A 20,823-nucleotide genomic window follows, 5' to 3' on the forward strand; every position below is an offset into this window, starting at 1 on the left:
TTTATTATATTTATTATATTATTAATTATATACCAGTTGGTCCCCCTATTCTAGAAATTCAACAAAACTCTGGGAGTGTAGGCATCAATTTCCAAAGAAAACTGGGTCTGAAATGAGCCTCAGAGACAGTCTAATAGAGCCCTCCTGCTCATAAAGGACTCTTTCCTGGTTGATCATCCTTTGAACGTAGAAATTAAGCCGCTCCATAGATAGATGAGAAATTCTAGAGATGGCCAGCTAGATAGAGCTGAGAGATACCCGGATACGTGACAGACAGAGAGAGGAGTGAGTGCCTTAGAGCCTGAACAAGTCACTTCACCCCCACTGCCTAGCCCTGACTGCTCTCCTGCCTTGGAACCAATTACACAGTGTTGATTCCACACCGGAAGGTCAGAGTGAGGGGGAAAGAAACAAAACGCTGGCCATATCAGAGCGCAGGGATGTCAATGGCCAGAGAGCGCGTGAGTGCCGCCCTCTGAGTTCCTGTGGACTGGGTTCCTTTCAGGCTCCCGCAGGACCGATCTTTCTGCTTTGGGCAGAGCGCTGATCCCTCCCTCGTTCGCTAGCTCTTCCTTAAGTAGATCCTCGGGCTGAGAGAGGCAGTGGCTTCCCAGGAGTCCATCGCAGGACGCTCCCCTGCCTCGAACCCAGCACCTCCCTTGCTCTCCTCGCCTCTGCAGCCCCAAGAAGGCAGAACTAGGCTGACTCACGCCATGCGGCGGGGAGGATTGTCTGTGGCTCTTCAGGCCAGTCTGGCTTTTGCTCCCAGATCACACCCCGAGGCTGGACGTGCCGGGGGTTGGGCAAAGCCCTGCCCTGACCTTGGTGGACTCTTATTGGGGGCAGAGCAGGAAGCCTCCTGCGGTGGCCGGGGGCGTTCTGCCAGCCTGCCTCTTCGCGAGGTATGTGCCCGGCAGGCTCAAAAGGCCACGTCAACAGGACGGGGACATAGAAGAGGCGGGAGGAGAGCAGCCCGCGTCCCTCTTGGGCTCAGCCTGGGCTGCTTGGGTTACCTTGTTATTTAACCGAAGGGGCTTCCCAGAGAGGAGACACTCCATGGAAAGGAACAACCTATCAAGAGCTCGGGCGGCCAGGAGCCGGCAGCCAGGAAACCTAATCCCTGTGGACTCACCGCTTAGGTCACCCGGAGCAAGTGATAGTCCTGGTACAAGCCCAGCAGCCACTCGGAGCCCTGGACCTCCAGCCAGGGACCAGACACTGCAAGGAGACTCCGAGGGTTTTCGGACTCCAAATGTCCATTTTCCCTTCATTGATATTCTATAGTAGCCTATTATATGGTGTGTATGGTTTGGTTTAGTGCCAAAAGGAAGGAAATGGACTCTCTTTATTCTGTCTTCAAAAGAAGCCAAAAGATTTCTTCAGTTTCTTAAAGGGCAAAAGTCATGTGGAGCAGCACCGTGGTGCTAAAGAGAGCCGGGGACAGGGAACTTAGATAGGATCCAAGTTCTGACACTATCTGGGTGACTTGGGCCAAATGTAAGGAGATGATCTTTCAAGAACTTGAGGGAGGGGGGCAACTGGATGGCTCAGTGGATTGAGAGCCAGGCCTAGGGACAGGAGGTCCTGGGTTCAAATGTGATCCCAGACATATACTAGCTGGGTGACTCTGGGCAAGTCACTTAATCCCCATTGCCTAGCCCTCACCACTCTTCCGCCTTCGAATCAGTATTGATTCTAGGGCAGAAAGTAAAGGATTAAAAAAAGAACTGGAGGGAGGGAGGGAGAAATCTCATATACCAAAGAACAGAAATCTGATGCATATATTGTTTTGTCCAAGATAAGTAATGACTGAAAGTATTGCAATTTGACCTATAGAAAATCAAGAGAGTGGGTTGCTCAGTGGATGGAGAGCCAGGCATAGAGACAGAAGGTCCTGGGTTCAAATCTGCCCTCAGACACTTCCCAGTTGTGTGACCCTGGGCAAGTCACTTGACCCCCATTGCCTAGCCCTTACCACTCTTCTGTCTTGGAACCAATACACAGTATTGCTTCCAAGATGGAAGGTGAGGGTTTTACCAAAAAAAAAAAAAAATCAAGAGAAATTAAAGAACTCTCAAAAAAAATCTAACCAGCAAAACTAAGTCAACTATGAAAGCAATAGATGGCAATAAGATTTGAATGTAGATTTGAAGCAGGAATAGACTTTGCATGCTATTGAGTTCCAAAATTAAATGTTTAAGCTAAAACTGCACTGTAAGTGGCAGAGTGGGCATTTGAACCCAGGTCACCCATTTCCATATCCATTGTAGTTTCCCCTTGACCACGTTAGATCTTTGAAGAGAACACACTTGCTTCAGCAATTTGCAGAAAAAGAACCCAGCCTTGATAAAATGCAAGAAATGCAAGTTTACACCAAGTGAAAGTATATTACCAAGGTAAACCCCAAAACTAATCACCGATCCCATTTCCATTTTATGGAGGGATAGAATAGTAGCTGTAACGTGGTTTTGAGCCATGACTATCTCACTGAAAACCCCTTGCGGAGAAAAACAAAACTGGCAAGACATTGTTCTTGGCTTTGTAAACAGCCACTTTAATGAAATCTCTATCAAAGCATAAAGGGGGGACTGGAGTGGCTTTAACTCCTGAGTAAACCTCATGGGAGAAAAAAAGGAGCTGTAAGTTTGTCAAGCTAAAAAAGCAATAGATACAGATAAACTTCAGGAGTGTGAAGTTAACTAAATGAATGAGTGCATGCCTCTGTGTGTGTGCATGTAGGTGGGAGCTCTGGATCTGTTTCCCCTGGTCATTGTATGAGGAATTGCCAATAAAGGAAATCCCAGGAAACTACTATAAATGTAGATGTCATTTGTTCTTCAACTTAGAGTCATAGCCAGTCTCCAGTGGGAGAGAGGAAGTTTTAAGAGCTTAAGTGACTTACCCAAAATCATACATCCAGCAGGTGTCAGAGGCAGGACTAGAACCTGAGACTTCCTAACTCTGTTCTGAGGTTTGTTTTCCAATCACTAGCCTATGCCCCCCCCCTCTTTCTCTCCTCTTTCTCTTTTCTTTCTCTCCTCTCTCTTTTCTCTCTCTTTTCTTTCTCTATCTCTCCTCTCTCCTTTCTTTCCTCTCTCTTCTTTCTCTCTTCTCTCTCTGTCTATATGTCTATCACTTTCTCTCTCTTTCCATGCTTTCTTCCCTCTCTTTAATTTTATATCCTTATACATAAATATTTATGTAGATATATACATATCATAGGAAAGTTGGGTGACAGATGGCCACCCACCTCTCACCCATGGCTCCAAGGAGCTGTGGTATGCCCAGAAACACAGCCCTTTAAAAAACCATCTTGGCAGATTGGTGAATCCAAGTTGAGTGTAGCTGGCAGGCTTTAAAACTGTTGGTAATCTTGGGGGATGTCTACCCCAAACATAGGAAGACTTCCCTTTACAGAATGGGTGGACAAGAATGATTTGTTCCAATAGCATGAAGGTGGATAAAGCAAGTGATGCAGAGATCTTAGAGCTTAGTCAAACATGGAAGAAGCCATGATCATCCACTGCATCTGGAGGCACAGCCAGGCATTCTGACTTTTGTCTTGCCCCTAGATTTCAATGACTTGGGGAGAGAAACTGAGGCTGATGAACTTATGTAACTGCTTCATTAACATCCAGTTCACTTGCAAGGTACTCATCAAGATGTCATTGGTTTTCATCTAAAACAATACATATTGTATATACAAATATACTATGTATTAATATATGGTATAGGATATATAAATACTTATAGAATAATTATACATAATATAGCATAGTATATGCTATGTGATATAATGTAGCATATATAATGTATAATACATATACATATTATTATCATTTTTTATAAAAACATAGAGGAGAAAAGAGAGGAACAATTTGATTATGATCATCACAAATCATAGAATCTTACCTTTGGAGTTTGAACATCAGTAAGTCTGTCCCCCTTATTTTGCATAGAAGGAAACTGAGATACAGAGTCACCGAGGTGGTGTCTGAGGTGAAATTCAAAACCAAAAAACAGAAAAAAAGAGAGGAGACGGAATGATCATTGAGAGATCCTTCCCTCAAGGAGAGAGTAAAGACACAGAAGCAGAACTCTGGCAAAAATCAGTCATGTTTTTAAGAATGGAAATTAAGGGAAATGTGTTTAGTGCCATGTGAATGTCTGCATGTGCTAAGATTGGAAATGGATTAGCGCTAACGAAATGAACTCCTTCGAGATTAAACCTCGGAGTTAAGCATCATGAATTTAAGAAAGACCACTGAGAAAATCAATGTTGGCAGAAGGTAAGAGTTTAATCTTTTTATTTTTCTTTTAAAAGAGCAGCTAGGAAGCATAGAGGATAGAGTGTCATGCCTGTAGTCAGGGAGAAGGGGGGGGGGTCTAGGGAAGAGAGGAAAAGAAAGGAGAGGAGAAGAGAAAACAGGACCGAAGAGGTATATTAAATGGGCGTTTGGATTATAAAGATTCTACATAGATCTTTTTAAATTAAGTTCAGGTTGTAAGGCTTTTTTTCTCTTGAAAGGTGCTTGTATTCATGAATCTACTCAACTCTAGCTATTATTTCATTATAATAATCATCCTAGATAATTTGATAGAAATGCATCGCCTGGAATTTAGCAACAAGGAAGAGAATTGTTTGCTTACTTGCTAACAAAATAAATCATGTTAGAATGTGGTAGCGGAAAAAACAAATTTTAAAATTCTAACCCTGAATGTAAGATGGATTGAATTCTCCTGGGGGTGGGGGGAGTATTACAGAATATATTAAAACTACAATTCGATAATACATAACCTACAGAAAATTCATCTAAAACGGCTAAGACATTCCCTGCTTTAGCTAACTCCAGGGAATCGTGAATTGCAGTCATTATTTAAGACAAAGTTAAATTCCTATCAAAAGATATTGAAATGAACTTGGGGGACTGTAATATATTTAAAGGTACCATTGACAGTGAAAGAATGCCAGCATTTAATAGAGAGGTACTTAATGTTATGCAACTAAAAATTTAAAGGAAACGTTAACTGATTTGGAAACAAATTGAGAGGGAGGAATAATGCTCTCCTCAGCCAACAAAATAAATCAAGCAATAAGAAAAAAAATAGACTCAATAAAATATTGGAAAAACCCCTATTCCAAAAGAATATTGAAAAATAAAAGGAAGATATATGGTATGCATCAAAAAAAAAAACCTTACCCTCTATCTTGGAATCAATACTGTGTATTGGTTCTAAGGCAGAAGAGTGGTAAGGGCTAGGCAGTGGTGGTGAAGTGACTTGTCCAGGGTCGCACAGCTATGAAGTGTCTGGGGTCAGATTTGAAACTAGGACCTCCCATCTCTAGGCCTGGCTCTCAATCCACTGAGCCACCCAGCTGGCCCCCAGTATACTTTTTACTTAAGCACACATGGGATAGTCACAAAAAAATGGTCACAATCTAGGATGCAATAAGTATAAATAGATTCAGAAAAACATAAATCTTAATAATTATTTTTATGACATGATGACTTGATGAAAATAAAAATTTATAAGAGGATTATTAAAAAAAGCACAGGACTAGCTAAAAACTAAAAAAGGTTAAATAATGTTTTGTTCAAAGACCATATTATAGAAACAGTAAATAATCACATTAAACAAGATTTGAGGATTGGGAGATAGATCTGTGAATTTACTGAACTAGAGACCTTCAAGTATGAAAATTTCCTCTATCAACATATATTTGTTCCACAATTTATTGAATTGTCACCTCATTTCAAAGGTGAGAAAGTATTGGGAAGTTAAACTATTGCTCATTATTTGTCAGAGGAAGATCTTGAAACCAAATCCTTCTAATGCTGAGATTAGTTCCATTTATGCATTCTACCTTGCCAGTTGTGCATGGATATATAATCTATATATATATATATATATATATGTATGTATATATATATAATATTTATATAATGCCTACTATGTGCCAGACACTGTGCTAAGTGCTCAACAATTACTCCCTTATTTGATCTTCATAACAACCCTGGGATATCTAGGAGTTATTACTATCCCCATTTTATAGATGAGGAAACTGAGGCAAATGGGTCATGCAGCTAGTGTTTGAGGCAAGATTTGAACTCATGTTTTCCTGACTCTATCCATTGTGCCATCTAAGTAATGCTGGGATATAAATATGTATTTTGACAAAGTAAAATGAAAATAGTGGGTTATTTGGGCAAGGGAGGTGATTTTTAAAGAACATAAATCTATTGACAATAAACAATACATCAGAATTCATGGAATGTAGTGGAATAAAATCCCAGGGGCAAATGTATATTTTAGAGTGTTAATATTAATGTGAAAAGATAATATTCAAATAAATGTTCTTTATATATAAACAGTTTTCAAATAATGAAGAAAAACTGAAGTCTGCCTAGCTCTTTCTAAGATATATATATGTGTACATATACACATATATATGTGTGTAAAAAATATACATGTCCTTATCTATAAACTTAGGCAAAAATGAATTATAAGCCAATATCATTAATAGTAAAGTAAAAATTATGTGAAATACTAGAAAACAGACCCAGAAACATATTTTAAATTATTTATGCTGAGCAAGTAACATTTAGACCAGAAATGCAAAAATGAGGTGAGTTAGAAAAAGTTAGTATAATAAATCATGTCAATTCTTTAAATCCCTCAGTTTCTGTCTTGGAATTAATACTTATATTGGTTCTAAGGCAGAAGAATGATAAAGGGTAGGCGCTGGTGGTTAAGCGATTTGCCCATGGTCTAAGGCCAGATTTGAACACAAAACATCACATCTCCAAGCTTGCCTGGCTCTCTATCCATGTAGCTGTCCCCTGTCAATATTTTTAAATGATAATGATGTCAACAGATACAGGAACCTTTCCATATGGCATATCATTTAATATTTTTATTAAAAAGATTTAGAATTTAAAGATTTTTTCTCCACATGATGAAAGGTATTGGTTGAAATCTAATCAAATTATTTGTGGTGGAGAAACATTAGGGGGGAAATGATAAGGGTATATAGTATCCTATTATATAGTATATATGTTATATAGTATACATCATATATAGTAATCTATTATATATAGTCACTGATTATATAGTATACATTATACATAGTAACCTATTATATGGTATATATTACATATGTACTATATATGATATTATACATACTCACATACTATATAAATACTCACATGAATTATAAACCTCTAAGTCCTGGACAATGAGTCTGACTCAGCTGGCTGTGGCCATGCTCTGTGACCTGGAGAAGAGAAGTCTCAGGGGTGACATGGATGCTGCCTTCAAGTCTGCATGAAGAGGGAATAGACTTCTTCTCATTGGTCTCAAAAGGGAAAAGTTAGACCTGGGGCTCTGCCTGGCAGAGAAGCAAATCAGAGAAGCTGGTCACAAGAGGGAAAGCTGGCTAAGAATTGGAGAACCCAAAGTGAGGGGAGCTGCTTCAGGAGGCAGAACATTCATGAGCACAAAAGGGCCTTTGGGGGCCATCTGGTCCTCCCTGCAGTCAGAAAATGCCCTCTACGCACATAAAACAGTGCTCATTTCACTTTGGGACAACGTAATTCTGACGACCTTTTCCTGTAACTGAGCCTAAATGATTTCCTTGCATTTTCCGCAAATTTCTTCTGCCTACTTCCACCATTTCTACTGATCCTTGCTGGCCCTCTGCCCAGTGCTTTCTTCCCTGAGCTACCCTCCACTCTGGTACTCACCTCTCCTGGTCAGGGTGAGGCTCAGATAAGCTTTGGAACTTTCAGCTGCAGCACACATATCAGGGATGATGATGATGATGATGATGATGATGATGGTGGTGGTGGTGAATATGATGAGGATAAGGATGAATCCAAGATGGCTCCTGGATCCGACAGCCTAACTGGGCTAACAGGGCATGGTTTATAGAGACACAGGGGACCTGGGAATGTGGTCTGCACAAGTTATTCCAGCTGTTCTCAACAGAGTAAGCACGTTTCAGGGGAGACTCAGAAGAGTCCTCAAATGGAGATGCCCCAGAACTTACTATGGGCAGAAATTGACTCCCACCTCTCTCTCCTCTGTGCCCCAGGATGCACAGAAGAACATGGTTATCCTCAAGAGACACAGCATATAGCTGGGAGTTAGAGCCATCAGGAAGAAACACTATATTTGAGGTGACTGGAAGAGCTTTGAAGAAAGAAATGCGAGGCAGATGATCAGAGGAGACAAACCAAGGAAGATCATATATAAGTGCTGGAAGGGTCAAGTGCCAGGCGATAACTGTGCTCAGCTCAAGTAACTCATCTAACCCAAAAAAGCATTTATTAAGCACTCACTGTTGGAAAGGGCAGCTAGGTGGCACATTAGACAGAGTGCTGGCCTGGAGTCAAGAAGTCATCTTCCTGAGTTCAAATCCAGCCTCGGATACTCCCTAGCTGTGTGACCCTGGGAAAGTCACTTCAGCCCATTTGCCTCAGTTTCTTTATCTGTCAAATGAGCTGGAGAAGGAAATGGCAAATCACTCGAGTATCTCTGCCAAGAAATCTCCAAATGGAGTCTTGGAGAGTCTGATACACCTGGAAATGAATCAGCAACAACTGTGTGCAAGGCATTGTAGTAGACACTGAGGATGCAAAGTCAGAAAGAGAAACAGACACCCATGGGCTAGGTGATACTGTGAATAGAGTTAGACTTGACATTGAGCTCTGAGTTAAAGGGCCAGATCAGATACTCACCTACTGGGTGACCCTGGGTATATTACTTATCTTTCTTGGTCTCAGTTCTCTCATTGGTAAAATGAGGAAATATTGGCCTCATCAGCCTTTAAAGACCCTCCCAACTCTAAATCTAATATGTCCTAGCCAATAAAAAGATCTTCATCATAATAAACCAATAGTAGAGATGTTAAGGAAAGCACTTTTAAAACCCTCCAATGGTCTACATGTTTTATGGTTTACAAAACCTTAAATGCTTGATTGAATTTTATCTTCACAATGACCTTGTAAAAGAGGTGCAACTGTTATCCCCATTTTCAGATAAAGAAACTGAGGCTCAGGGAAGTTAAATGATTTTCTCAGGCTCCCAAAGCTGCAAAGTGTAGCAGCAGGGTTAGAACCCAGATCTTCCCGACTCCAGATCTTGTGCTTTATCCATGCTACAGAATTGTCTAGTGAGCAAGGTGGGCAACTCTGACTTATTCCCTTTCAATGCCCTTTTTATATGATTCCCCACATTATGGTTTTCTATATTGTGCCTCATCTGTCTGCCAAACTGTGACATTCATGATGGCATCTCATCCTCAGTATATAAGTAGAGATGAGCAGAGATGAGAGTAAGTCCAAGCTCATATATTTCAGCATCTTTAAATAAAGCCCCCAACATTTTTTTAAAAATCCCAAACTACAAATATATCTGTTTTTCTGAATTTGCCTGAGTCATCCCTTGTAATCCCACTGTAGTGAGAAGATGAAAGGCCCACGTTCTTAAGACCTTCCCTTCATCTCCATCAAACAAGCCCACTTCTTTTTCCCATGATGGTATTTTTTTAATGGCAGCACTTGATATTTCCTCCTCTTTTTCTCCAAACTCAAACTACAATGTAATTTGGTCAGTTCATGAGAGCCCACACCTCCAGACACCTCCATCATTTCAGCTGCCTTGTGGCTGACTCATTTGCATCAGATGGTAGAATTTAAGAATAGAATCATTAAACCCAACATTCTCATTTTACAGAGGAGGAAACTGAGTCTGGGGAAACACTTCACAAAGGGAGGAAAATAGCCAAGGCAGGATTTGAATCAGATCCTCTCCCTTTGGAAGCAGTGGTATTTCCTGTCATGTACCCACATCTCCTCCTTTGTTCCTTATTTCATTTTATTTTTTTTCTCAGCAAGTTAAAAAATGAAACTTTAGAGCAAAGTTAAAAGATATAACTTAGAAGGAATTATTGAACAGTTGAGTGGTTGGAAGGTGTTTTTCTTTTTTCTTCTTTTAAATAATATTAATAGCTAATATTTGTAAACTGTAAAAAATATTTTAAAGTTTGCAAAACACTATACCCATCAATATCGTCTCCTTTGATCTGGAGAAGAAGCCGGGGATAGAAAGATCTTTGCCCCCAATTCACTGTCCTGTAGGTCAGGATTCAGTCAAGTAAAGCAGTGCAAACAAACAAATATTGACAACTTTCTCTTCCTCGTGATCGTGGGTAGATTTTAGCCTTGTTTGGAGAATATTTCTCAGAACTTTCCTCATCCACTCAAAAACGTCAATTTTCCATCATCTAACATGAAATGGAAAATACTGCCCAGCTTTGGTCATTCCTTGAGGCCTCTGTGCTGATTTGATGTGTCTCTGGAGAGATCTCCCCTTCTCCTCTGCTCCCCTCCACTCCCATAGAAGTTTGAATCCTGCCTCCAAAGACCCTCCACAGTCTTCTTTCCTACTTAAATGGGGCTGAACAGATCAGGACAAAGCATTAAAACTCCAACAGCCTAACCTCCTTTTGGTACCCAACACACACCCTCTAGTCTAGCCAAACTGGGTTACTCAGAGTAATCCAAATGTGACTTAGACTTTGCACTACCGTGCCTTTGCTCAAGCTGCTCCATAATGCCTGAAGCACCATCTCTCTTCCTCTTCACCTGCTGAACTCCGGCCAGTTGTTTAAAGTCCATTTCAAATGTCATTTCCTCCAGGAAGTGATCCCAGATTCCTTCCGTTATTAACAACCCGATTTCCCAGGGGACATCACATAGCACTTGACTGGGGACTTCTTTAATTGACTTTCATGTTATAGCCTCTTTTACAGTTCTCTCTGCTTGCCTCTCATCTGCCTTCCAAACCATAAGATCCATGATGGTGATGTCTAATGTAAAGAACATGGTTTCTCGTTTTCCATCAGTCTTGGTTAGCACAGAGGAGGTTTTTAATAAGGACTGACTAGATACAGAATGATTAAAGTTGGAGTCTCCTTCAGCCTGCCATTGTAAGAACATAAAGTGATATGGACAATGGAAATGGGGAAGAGCAGAATAGGAACTGAGCCAGAGAACTGGAAAATGTAATGGCCACACTTGACCCCAAAGAGATATGGGAGAAGGTACTTCCTCTGGCTTAAATTTGCAGAAGCCAAAGGGAGGAGGGTGCACTATGGATACGGAGCACTGAAGAATGTAAGACTTGGGAATTCCTTAGTTTGGATGAACTGGTTTTCCATTTCTTTTGTTTCTGTTATATACAAAATGGCTATCTGGGAGAAGGAGGAAGGAAGGAAGGGACATTGGGAAATATTGATAGAAAAATAAAGAGCTAACAAAATGCATTTTAAAAATAAACTAAGGTGGGGGGCAGCTGGGTAGCTCAGTGGATTGAGAACTATACCTAGAGACGGGAGGTCCTAGGTTCAAATCTGGCCTCAGCCACTTCCTAGCTGTGTGACCCTGGGCAAGTCGCTTGACCCCCATTGCCTAGCCCTTACCACTCTTCTGCCTTGGAGCCAATACACAGTATTGACTCCAAGACGGAAGGTAAGGGTTTAAAAAAAAAACAATGAGATTTCTGCCAGTATTGGTGATACAATTCTGGAGAACTGAATAGCATAGAAGGAGTTTGCCCACATGAATGAACAGAGGAATAATGCATCTACAAGCTCCATTATTCCTGGAATGCTGGAGAAAGTTGACATGTCACATCTCCATACAGATCTAAGGAGAGTGTAAGATTCTAGTTCTGCAACCCAATATCTCTAGCCTTGGCCATGTCCCCTGATCTCCCTGGGACTCAGTTTCTCCCTCTATATAAGTCAAGGTTGGTCTCAAGGATCTCTAAGGTTCTGCATATCTGACAGTGTCAACATTTCCTCCTAATGGCCTTTAATTAATAATTCAATCAATTAGTAAACAATAGACAATTAATAAACATATATTAAGCACCTACTATTTGCCAGGCACATTGCTGAGTGAGCTATCTGTGCATGAGTTTAGCTCTTAACTTAGCATGACCATTAGTCTCCTAAAAGAAAAACTTCCTAACAAGTGGCCAAGACTTAATTCATCTTTTAGAGCCTTGAAATAGAGATGTTGATCATGTTTGAACCACTGATCACACAAGGTTGTTGGGAAAATCCAGGAGCCTTAATGGAATCACTCTGGTTTCTTAAAGACACTGCCAGCCAAATGTATAGTCATAAAGGTCCTGCCAACATAGAAAGGTTTGATGCAAAGACTCTCGATGGAATGAATAGAATTTGTCCAAGGACCACCCTAACTGAGTTCAGAAAAATGCCCTCACCAGATGGGTGTCAGGTTAGGTATAGGTGTAGCCAGAGAGCATCTGAAGACCTTCCTCTAAGCCAAATCATTTCTTAATTTGGGGTCCTATGGAGAGATTCCCAGAAATCCATAAACCTGGATGAGAAAAAATTACATCATTGTTTTCACTAGCACCTCCCTGAAATGGAACAGTTTCTTGGATTTTGAATGTAGACCAAAAATTGTATTCTGAGAAGAGACCCATAGCAAAGGGGACCATGACACATGCAAAAAATGGTTAAAGATCTCTGCTCTAGCTTGTAATAATCAGAATCACTGCCATTTGTTTCGCTCTTTAACATCCAAAAATCATTTCTGTATATTATTTCATTTAAGAATCACTTAAATTGAGATAAGTATTTAAGGTATTGTGGTTGTTCCATCCCTTTTCAGTTACCTTCTACTCTTTGTGACCCCATTTAGGTCTTGGGTTCTTGGCAGAGATCCAAGAGTGGTTGGCCATTTCCTTCTCCAGCTCATTTTACAGATGAGGAAACCGAGGCACACAGGGGGAAGTGACTTGCCCAGAGTCACACAGCTAGTGTCTGATGCCATCAGGTTCTCCTAACTCCAAGTCCAAAACTCTATCCACTGTGCCTTCTAGCTACAGGTGTTATTACCCTTTCCTTTATAGCTAAGGAACCTGAAGCTGGGACAAACAAGCAGCATAGTCCCACAGATAGCAAATGTCAGAAGCATCTGTTAAATTCAGGTCTTCCTGACTTCAGGCTCAGCATTCCATCTTCTATCCACCAGTACATCCCAGGTGAGGGATGAAATAGCCGGCCATCGACATATGAAAGGCATGTTCTCTCTCTCTCTGTTGACCTTTTTATGTTGTCTCCATGAACAGGCTGCCACAAGGGTCAGTTATGTGGTAATCCTACCTTCTTTGGAACGTGGAGGCACTGCAATCCCCACCAGGAAGGACAGGGCTTTGGTAAACAAGCATTGTTGGCTCCAACTCTTCCCATGAGTTAATGGGATTGTTGAAGGTCTCCCTAAGGATTCAGTTTTGGGAAAGGGACCTTTTTCCTTAGAGAAAGAGCAGAAAAAGTGTCAGTGGCATTTGGCAGGCAGAATGTTGCCTCAGACAAGAACAGGCTCACCAATGAACTACTGAACACAAATGTATCCAGTTTGTGGTCCTCGAATTTAAATGTCCTGTGTTTCACCCAAGCTTGGGATCCTGGTCATTCCATTCCCGACCATCTTAAGCCCTTCCCCCTTTGTTCCTTGTCTCAAACTTCTGGTGAACTTTCCCCACACTGTTTATGAGGCTATTAACTTCCAGAAGATGGAGGTCTATAAATAGAGAGAATGACCGTACGTGGGCCGCATAAACATCTTTCCTAATAAAACATGTGCTTTAGAAAACACACACTCCCTCCTTTGGCCTTCCTTTCAACGCCACAGGCCAGCCACTAGGATTAATCCAAATCTCCTCACATTCCTCCATTCTGAAGAGTCTATTAAAGTCCTGGACTCATGACCGATGCTGCTATTTTTGTTTAGATGCTTTGAATGTTTCAAGGAGGAAGGCTGTGTGGAGGGTAGAGTGCTAGGCTTGGTACTCCAGAGAACCATGGTTCAAATCCCACTGCAGACACTCATTCCCTTTTTGGCTCTGGGTAAGTGTCTGAACCCCAGTTCCCTCATCTTTAAACTGGATTCAATAATGTCTCCATTTCTTTCTGATTCTGAAGTCAGGATTCATTAAGGTCAGAAATAGACAGAGAGGAGAGATTTATGGCAGGAATCCCTTCTGATGATGGTGATGGTCAGACCAAACAATGGCCACCTTGAAGGATCTAATTTTGGATCAGGAAGACAGCTCAGAGATTACCCTTCCAAGATTTAACAGTTGTGTGACCATGGGAGAGTCACTAGCCTCCGAGCCTCATCTTCTTCCTCTGTAAAACAGGTATACAAATACCCATTACGATAACCTCCATAGCTGTTCAGAAGATCCAGTGAGATCACTGAAATACAGGTATCCCTTCCACATTGCAACTTTCCCTATCTTGATTTCAATCTATCACAGGTCAGCACACACCCAAAAATTAAATAGGAATTTGGGAGTTTTGCAGAAGGCCAGTAAATGACCCAGAAAAAATTTGGGAATTCAGAAATGTTTGCTTTGCCAAAAATGTTTACCCAGATTTTCCAAATCTTCTAACCCTGACAACGTGGAAGGGATAATTGTGGAGTTCTTAGTAAATCTTGAACCTTACAGCAGTATAACAATGTAATTATCCATCATAATGATTATTTTTCTAAGATTTGAATAAAGTGCCTATTGCTTTATCTGCTAAAGGAAGCTAAAGACAAAAGGAATTACCAAACTTGTGCACGCTTTTCATCATGGTCATAATCTCCTGGAGGGCAGGCAGTGTATCATGGAGTCAGAACCACAGAATATCAGAGTCAGGAGGCTCCACAGTGGAACTAGTCAAAGCCACGACTGATGGAGAATTCCCTCTGTGGTGTATTCAGAAGGCAGTTGTCCAGCCTTTGCTTGACTGGGTCCCGTGAGAGGGGCAGGACCCAGTAGCTCCTGCCACTTTGAGATAGCTCTTGTTGTGAGAAATGTTGAAAGCATCAACTGGTTTGGAGTTTGGGTTCTGGTTTTTTAATAGTTTCTGGTCCGTAGTAGGCATTTAAGAAACGTTTCTTGACTTTCATCTCTCTACTTCTCACATATGGACAATCTTCATGATCTCAATGGCCTTCCTAAAATATGGCGCCTCAAATGGAACATAGTATGTCAAATGGGACCTCATCAGTACAGAGAACAGGGGAATGAACACTTCCCCTGGGAGGCATTATATTTTTATGTCCCTTTTCCTCAGCAACATGTCATATCCACAGTAGGTGCTAAATAAATGTCCTTATCAGAAGATAGACAATGGATTCCATTCTGATTTGCTTCAACAAAACCATGGGCTGGCCGTTCCAATCCAGGGTATTCTGTGATGTAGACATGATTCTGAGTCTCTTTAAGAATCCTTTCTTGAAGAGGCCTGAAGGAAGGCCAGTCAACAAAGGCTGATCTCCTCCCAGTCATGAGCCTCCAATTTTAGCCTTTGTCCATGTTGACCTTCTACTGATTCCCATCATTCTTCCCCTTCAGGAAACCAGAATGGCCTGGCAGGAGAAGAGCGCCTTTTTAGGCACTACCCACACTTGAGACTATGCGGAAGGCAAATGTCTAAATACAATTAACAGGTGTTATTCCAGAGTTCTTTCAGCCATTTCTGTTTCTATTTAGGAAGACGTTATCTGGGCACCTGCTAGCCTTGTCCTAACAAACGACTTGTCAGCATCTGTCTTAGACCCCCGTCACATGAAATGAGAAGGTTATGGATTCCCATTTTAGATAGTGGTCAGAATATCAATTCCACTTTCACTAAAGTGGATTTTAATGGAAGGGATACAAATGAATGATAACCCAAGGATATTAATGTCTCCGATGTCTAGTATCCCATCAGTTTGGGACATCCAGTCTCACCCCATCTCTAAATTAGTCTAGGAGACTTGCCTGAGGCCCAGAGCAATTAGGTGACTTACCCACGATCTTCCAGCTAGGAAGAGTCAAGTAAAACCTGAACCTCTGTTTTCAGGGCTCCAAGTCAGACTATCCACCTCGTGCTAGACTTCCTCTTTTTTGGAAAAATTATTCTGAATAACTTTTTTAAAAAACCCTTATGTTCTCTCCTAGTATTAATCCTAAAATAGAAGAGCTGCAAAGGCTGGGCAACAGGGGTTACATAACTTGCCCAGGATAACACAGCTAGGAAGTATCTGAGGCCAGATTTGAACCCAGGACTTCTCAATTAAAGGCTTGGAGCTCAATCTGCCATGCTACCTAGCTTTTCTTACGTTCAAAACAGTGTAACTGGGTTCTACATGGAGGGCTTGATTGAAGTATCTATCTTGTAGATAAAGCATGTCCCCAAGACTTTTTGTAAGTATCTTTGGTGGAAGTGGCTGGTCACCAGGATCACAAGGATCACAATTCTATAACTCTGATTTTTATGGACTGATACATGGCTCTTCCCTCTAAGTTTAGTCTGAGGCATCCCTAGTCCCTACCTCATAAGGGAAGAACTAACATGTCTTTTTGTTAGCATGCCAAGGTCCCCAGCAAGATTTTCGAGCTAAATTGTGTGACCTGTGGCCTCACTGGTTTGTACGGGGTACACAAGTCCTGCCTTGCCCTGTCCTCACAAGCCTGTAGGTGAAGCGTTGAATTTGATCCTAGGGGTCACATTTTAGGAAGGAGTTTGAGAAGCTGAAGAACATCCAGAGAAAAACGACCAGGATGGAAGAGCCTCAAGTCCACACCACAGGAAGATGGTTGAAAGAACTAGATACTGATCTTGGGAAAGACTTTGGATGTTTGGGCTCGAGCTAGGTCAGAGTGGTCTATGATGACTGTCTTAACTCCTTTGAATGACTAAAACCTGGAATGGGGATTAGACATTTTCTGTTTGCCCCCAGAGGACAAAGGTGAGAAGTCCCAACTGAAGATTAATTAAGGAAAAACTTCCTAACAGTTAAAACTATTCTAGAGTGGAATAGACTGCCTCAAGAGGTCATGGGCTTGCTGGGTTTGTACCCCAAAGAGATAATAAGGAAAAGGGCTTGTGCAAGAACATTCATAGCTACACTCTTTGTGGTGGCAAAAAATTGGAAACTGAGGGGATGCCCTTCAATTGGGGAATGGCTGAACAAGTTGTGGTATATGTTGGTGATGGAATACTATTGTGCTCAAAGGAATAATGAACTGGAGGGATTCCATGTGAACTGGAAGAACCTCCAGGAAGTGAGGCAGAGCAAAAGGAGCAGAACCAGGAGAACATTGTACACAGAGACTGATGCATTGTGGCACAATTGAATGTAATGGACTTCTCCATTAGTGGCAATGCAATGACCCAGGACAATCCTGAGGGACTTATGAGAAAGAATATATCCACATCCAGATAAAGAACTGTGGGAGCAGAAATGTAGAAGAAAAACATTTGCTTGATCACATGGTTCGATGAGGATATAATTGGGGATGTAGACTCTAACCAATCATCCTAGGTCAAATACTAATAATATGGAAATAGGTCTTGATCAATGACACTTGTAAAACCCAGTGGAATTGCTCATTGGAGAGTGGGGTGGGAGGAGGGGAGGGAAAGAACATGAATCGTGGAACCATGGAAAAATATTCTAAATTAATGAAATAATTTTAATTAAAAAAAAAGAGGTAGTAGGCTTCTTGAATGCCCAGAGCTTAGTTAGCACAGTACCTGGCACAGAGTAAGTGTATAAGAAATGCTTGTTGATTGAGTCCTCACTGGGGATCTTTGAACAATGGTTGCGTGATGCTTTTTTAGGTAACTTCGTAGAGGAAGTTCTTCAACCAACTGTGGGCTATCTGAGATCCCTTATAACTCAGGGATCTTGGGGCTCAGTAGCTCAAAAAGGAGCTTGGTTTGACTGGGTCTCTCCTCTGGAATTTATGCATCCTGAGCTGATTTGTGACTTGGATCTGTCCTTCCAAAGATCTATCTTGACCCCTTTCCTGGTATCGTTTTAGTATTTTTTATATTTTCATAATAAATGCTTCTGTCTACCAAGTTCCAATAAACTCCCCTCTTTCTAATATATTGACCTATTGTTTTCAAGAGCACTCTAGCCAGAGAGCAGAGAAGCCTTCAGCTGGGAAAGGCATTTTGAAACTTCATCTGAATCAATAAGCATCCATCCCTCCCTCCCACCAGGCAGGTAGATTCATGAAAGCTGCCAAGGAGCTGAGATCCATTAGGCTGACGTGCCCTTGGGTTCCATTCTGAGCACCATATTCTATTAATGTACTTCCATTCTGAATCCAGGCTGCCCCCTGCTTTTGGAAATGGCCCTTAAGAACCCTGGAACCATCCCTGAAGTGGAGGAAAGAAATAAAGGATGACAGCCAAGACAGGGAGACAGATTTCACTAGTTAATCAGAAAGAAAGTTTCCAAATACTTTCCTGAGGCTACCTGAGGTTGGTACCCTATTGCTCTCAGACAGACCCGCCATCTAGATTGTGTACAGTCAGAGTTCAGCTGCTTTCAGCCCCAATCAAAATCCATCCTAGTTATTGTAGTTAAAGAGGGGCATGGAACAACTGGGGAGCAAACTGGTGGCCTTCCTCTACCAAACTAAGCTGGTGCCATCAGAGCAGCTATTGAAGGAATTGGCCGTGTTTAGACTGGACAAGAGTTTTTGAAGGAAGATGATGATTGCGGTCAGGGAGTATGGGAAGACCTTACATTTGGAGAAGGGGCTAGACTTGTTCTGTCAGGCGCCCAGAGGGCAGGAATGGAATCATTGGATAGAAGGTACAGGGATTTGGCTTTCCAGAAAGGAAATGAAGATGGTGAAGTAAACTAATGATCAGAGCCCTGGAAAAAACGCCAATGTAGCAGAGTGGAATGACTGCTGGGTTCGATCATTCTCTGCGCTTCTCTAGCGATGGGATCATCTCTGATGCTCAGTGTTCCTATCTGTAAAATGGAGAGAATTTTGCATGACTCTCAGACCTCCAATGAGAATAATGCTTTGGGAAAGTTAAAGTCCTGTTTAAATGTGAGTTATTGATATGAGAAAAAGAAGGAACATTAGAACATAAATCCTTCAGGCAGCTATTCCATAGAAGGAGAAATGGTGTCCGCTCACTTGCCATCACCAGGGAAAAACCTTTCTCGATACCCTTGGTAATCTTTACCTTTCTTCCTCCCCATATTATCCATATGGAGACTCAGGATCTCCTCAGGAGATTGAGGGGAGGATCTTCTCTTTGTGGCCCCAACTTCTTACCACGTGTTCCGCATATCATGGTTGCTTAATACATGTTTGCTGAGTTGGGATGACCCACATCTCTAGCCACTATTTCAGAAATAAATTGAGATCAGACCTGCTGATTTGAACTACTGCATGTGGGCTGTTTTCATAGTCACTGAGGAACAAGTCATTTTTTAAAATTCTACTTCCTACTTTTTTTAAACCATTACACAAAATACATTGAAATGACTGTGTGGAATCATGTCTAGAATACTAAAAATCAAGTCAGAAAGACCTGGATTCAAATCTCATCTTTAAACTTTTATGATTGGACTCTGGATATGTCAGTAACCTCTCTGACTCTGTTTCCTCCTATGTATTTATGCATCAAGGGATCCTGTATTTATGTCTAGAAGGAACCTTAGAGGCGGCAGAGTCAAACACCTTTATTTTACAGATGAGAAACAGACTTAGAGAGGTTAATGACTTGCCCAGAGTCACCCAGTTAATACACATCTAACACCCGTATTTTTTGTTCCATACCCAATGCTTCCATCATACCTACCTCATAGAATTATCATGGGGATCAAATGAAATATGATAAAGAGTTTTGAAAATCTTAAAATGCTATATAATTATGGGCCTTAATAATGTTGTGGCAAATGAATTATTAGAAGCTGCATATCAAACATCAACAAAAACAATTCATTTCCTTGGTCACGTTGCATTTTATTTCATTTCAGCCCAGAAAACACCACCACAATTTTTCAGTTCCTCTTCAGAGTCATCTGATTTGTTGTCCATTTCTTTCACGTTGCCTCTAATGATGCTCTTGTCTCCTCCATCCTTCTACTTTGAGTTGGATCACAAGGATCGTGACAGGCTCTTTTGCTGTCCTTATATTCACTGGTCTTAATTAAATAGCAGTATTCCTTTGCATTCAGATACCAGTGATGGTGGATATAATGGTAAAAATCAATGAGTTTTCTCCCTCTCTGATTAATTGAACTCTCCATTCCATTGAATTTACTTTAAATTTGGCAGAGATGGGCAAAAGAGCCCTCCTCGGTTTCTTAAGACTATTGATCACACGCCATCTTTTTTCCCATCAGGTGAGAGCAAAAGATGGCCGGTGCTCCTTGGGCTCTAGTAAACTAGGAACTGTAGTAGATGGGAGAATAATCATCCCAGAGACTTTGTCCCACTCACTAATGGATGATCTTTTTTTATCCCAGGTCCAGCTGAAAAGTGAAGAATCAAAAACATTTGCCATGAAGATTCTTAAGAAGCGCCACATCGTAGACACGAGACAGCAGGAGCACATCCGTTCCGAAAAGCAGATTATGCAAGGGGCTCACTCAGATTTCATTGTCAGGTATGGCCTGGCACATCAGTTTTCACACGTATGGGAGGCATGGTAGGAAGGGATAAAATAAACGCAGACATGGGTACAAATCGGATTCACAAGAAACACTTGCCCACATTAACATTTCAACTGAGTTCCCATTAAGAAATTTTCTGTGTGTACAGAATGTTCTGGTGTTTGGGTGTTCTCTCTTTTTCATCCGTAAGGCCCAAATTTTGTAGAAGTTTTATTGATATTTATTGGTAAACACACATGATTAAAACAAAAAATATCTCCCCTAAACAAGGGAAAAGTTTTCAGTGCAGAGTAGATATTAAGTAAAC

At 41.3% G+C, this 20,823-nt stretch overlaps 1 protein-coding gene across 10 annotated transcripts in view; it reads left to right on the forward strand.

Moving 5' to 3' along the window:
• The window catches only part of PRKG1 (protein kinase cGMP-dependent 1), a 1,271,158-nt gene that overhangs the window by 1,227,534 nt on the left and 22,801 nt on the right, over positions 1-20,823 (forward strand). For 9 of the 10 annotated variants that reach the window (XM_056819190.1, XM_001374648.4, XM_056819201.1 and 6 more), the window contains one exon: positions 20,370-20,509. In XM_056819190.1, the coding sequence (XP_056675168.1) occupies positions 20,370-20,509 (140 nt within the window). Of the gene's footprint in view, positions 1-15,319; positions 15,546-20,369; positions 20,510-20,823 lie in introns of those variants that run through there. The other variant, XM_056819209.1, reaches the window with a different exon arrangement.

The sequence above is a fragment of the Monodelphis domestica genome, chromosome 1 (assembly GCF_027887165.1).
Source record: "Monodelphis domestica isolate mMonDom1 chromosome 1, mMonDom1.pri, whole genome shotgun sequence".
Classification (NCBI taxonomy): domain Eukaryota; kingdom Metazoa; phylum Chordata; class Mammalia; order Didelphimorphia; family Didelphidae; genus Monodelphis; species Monodelphis domestica.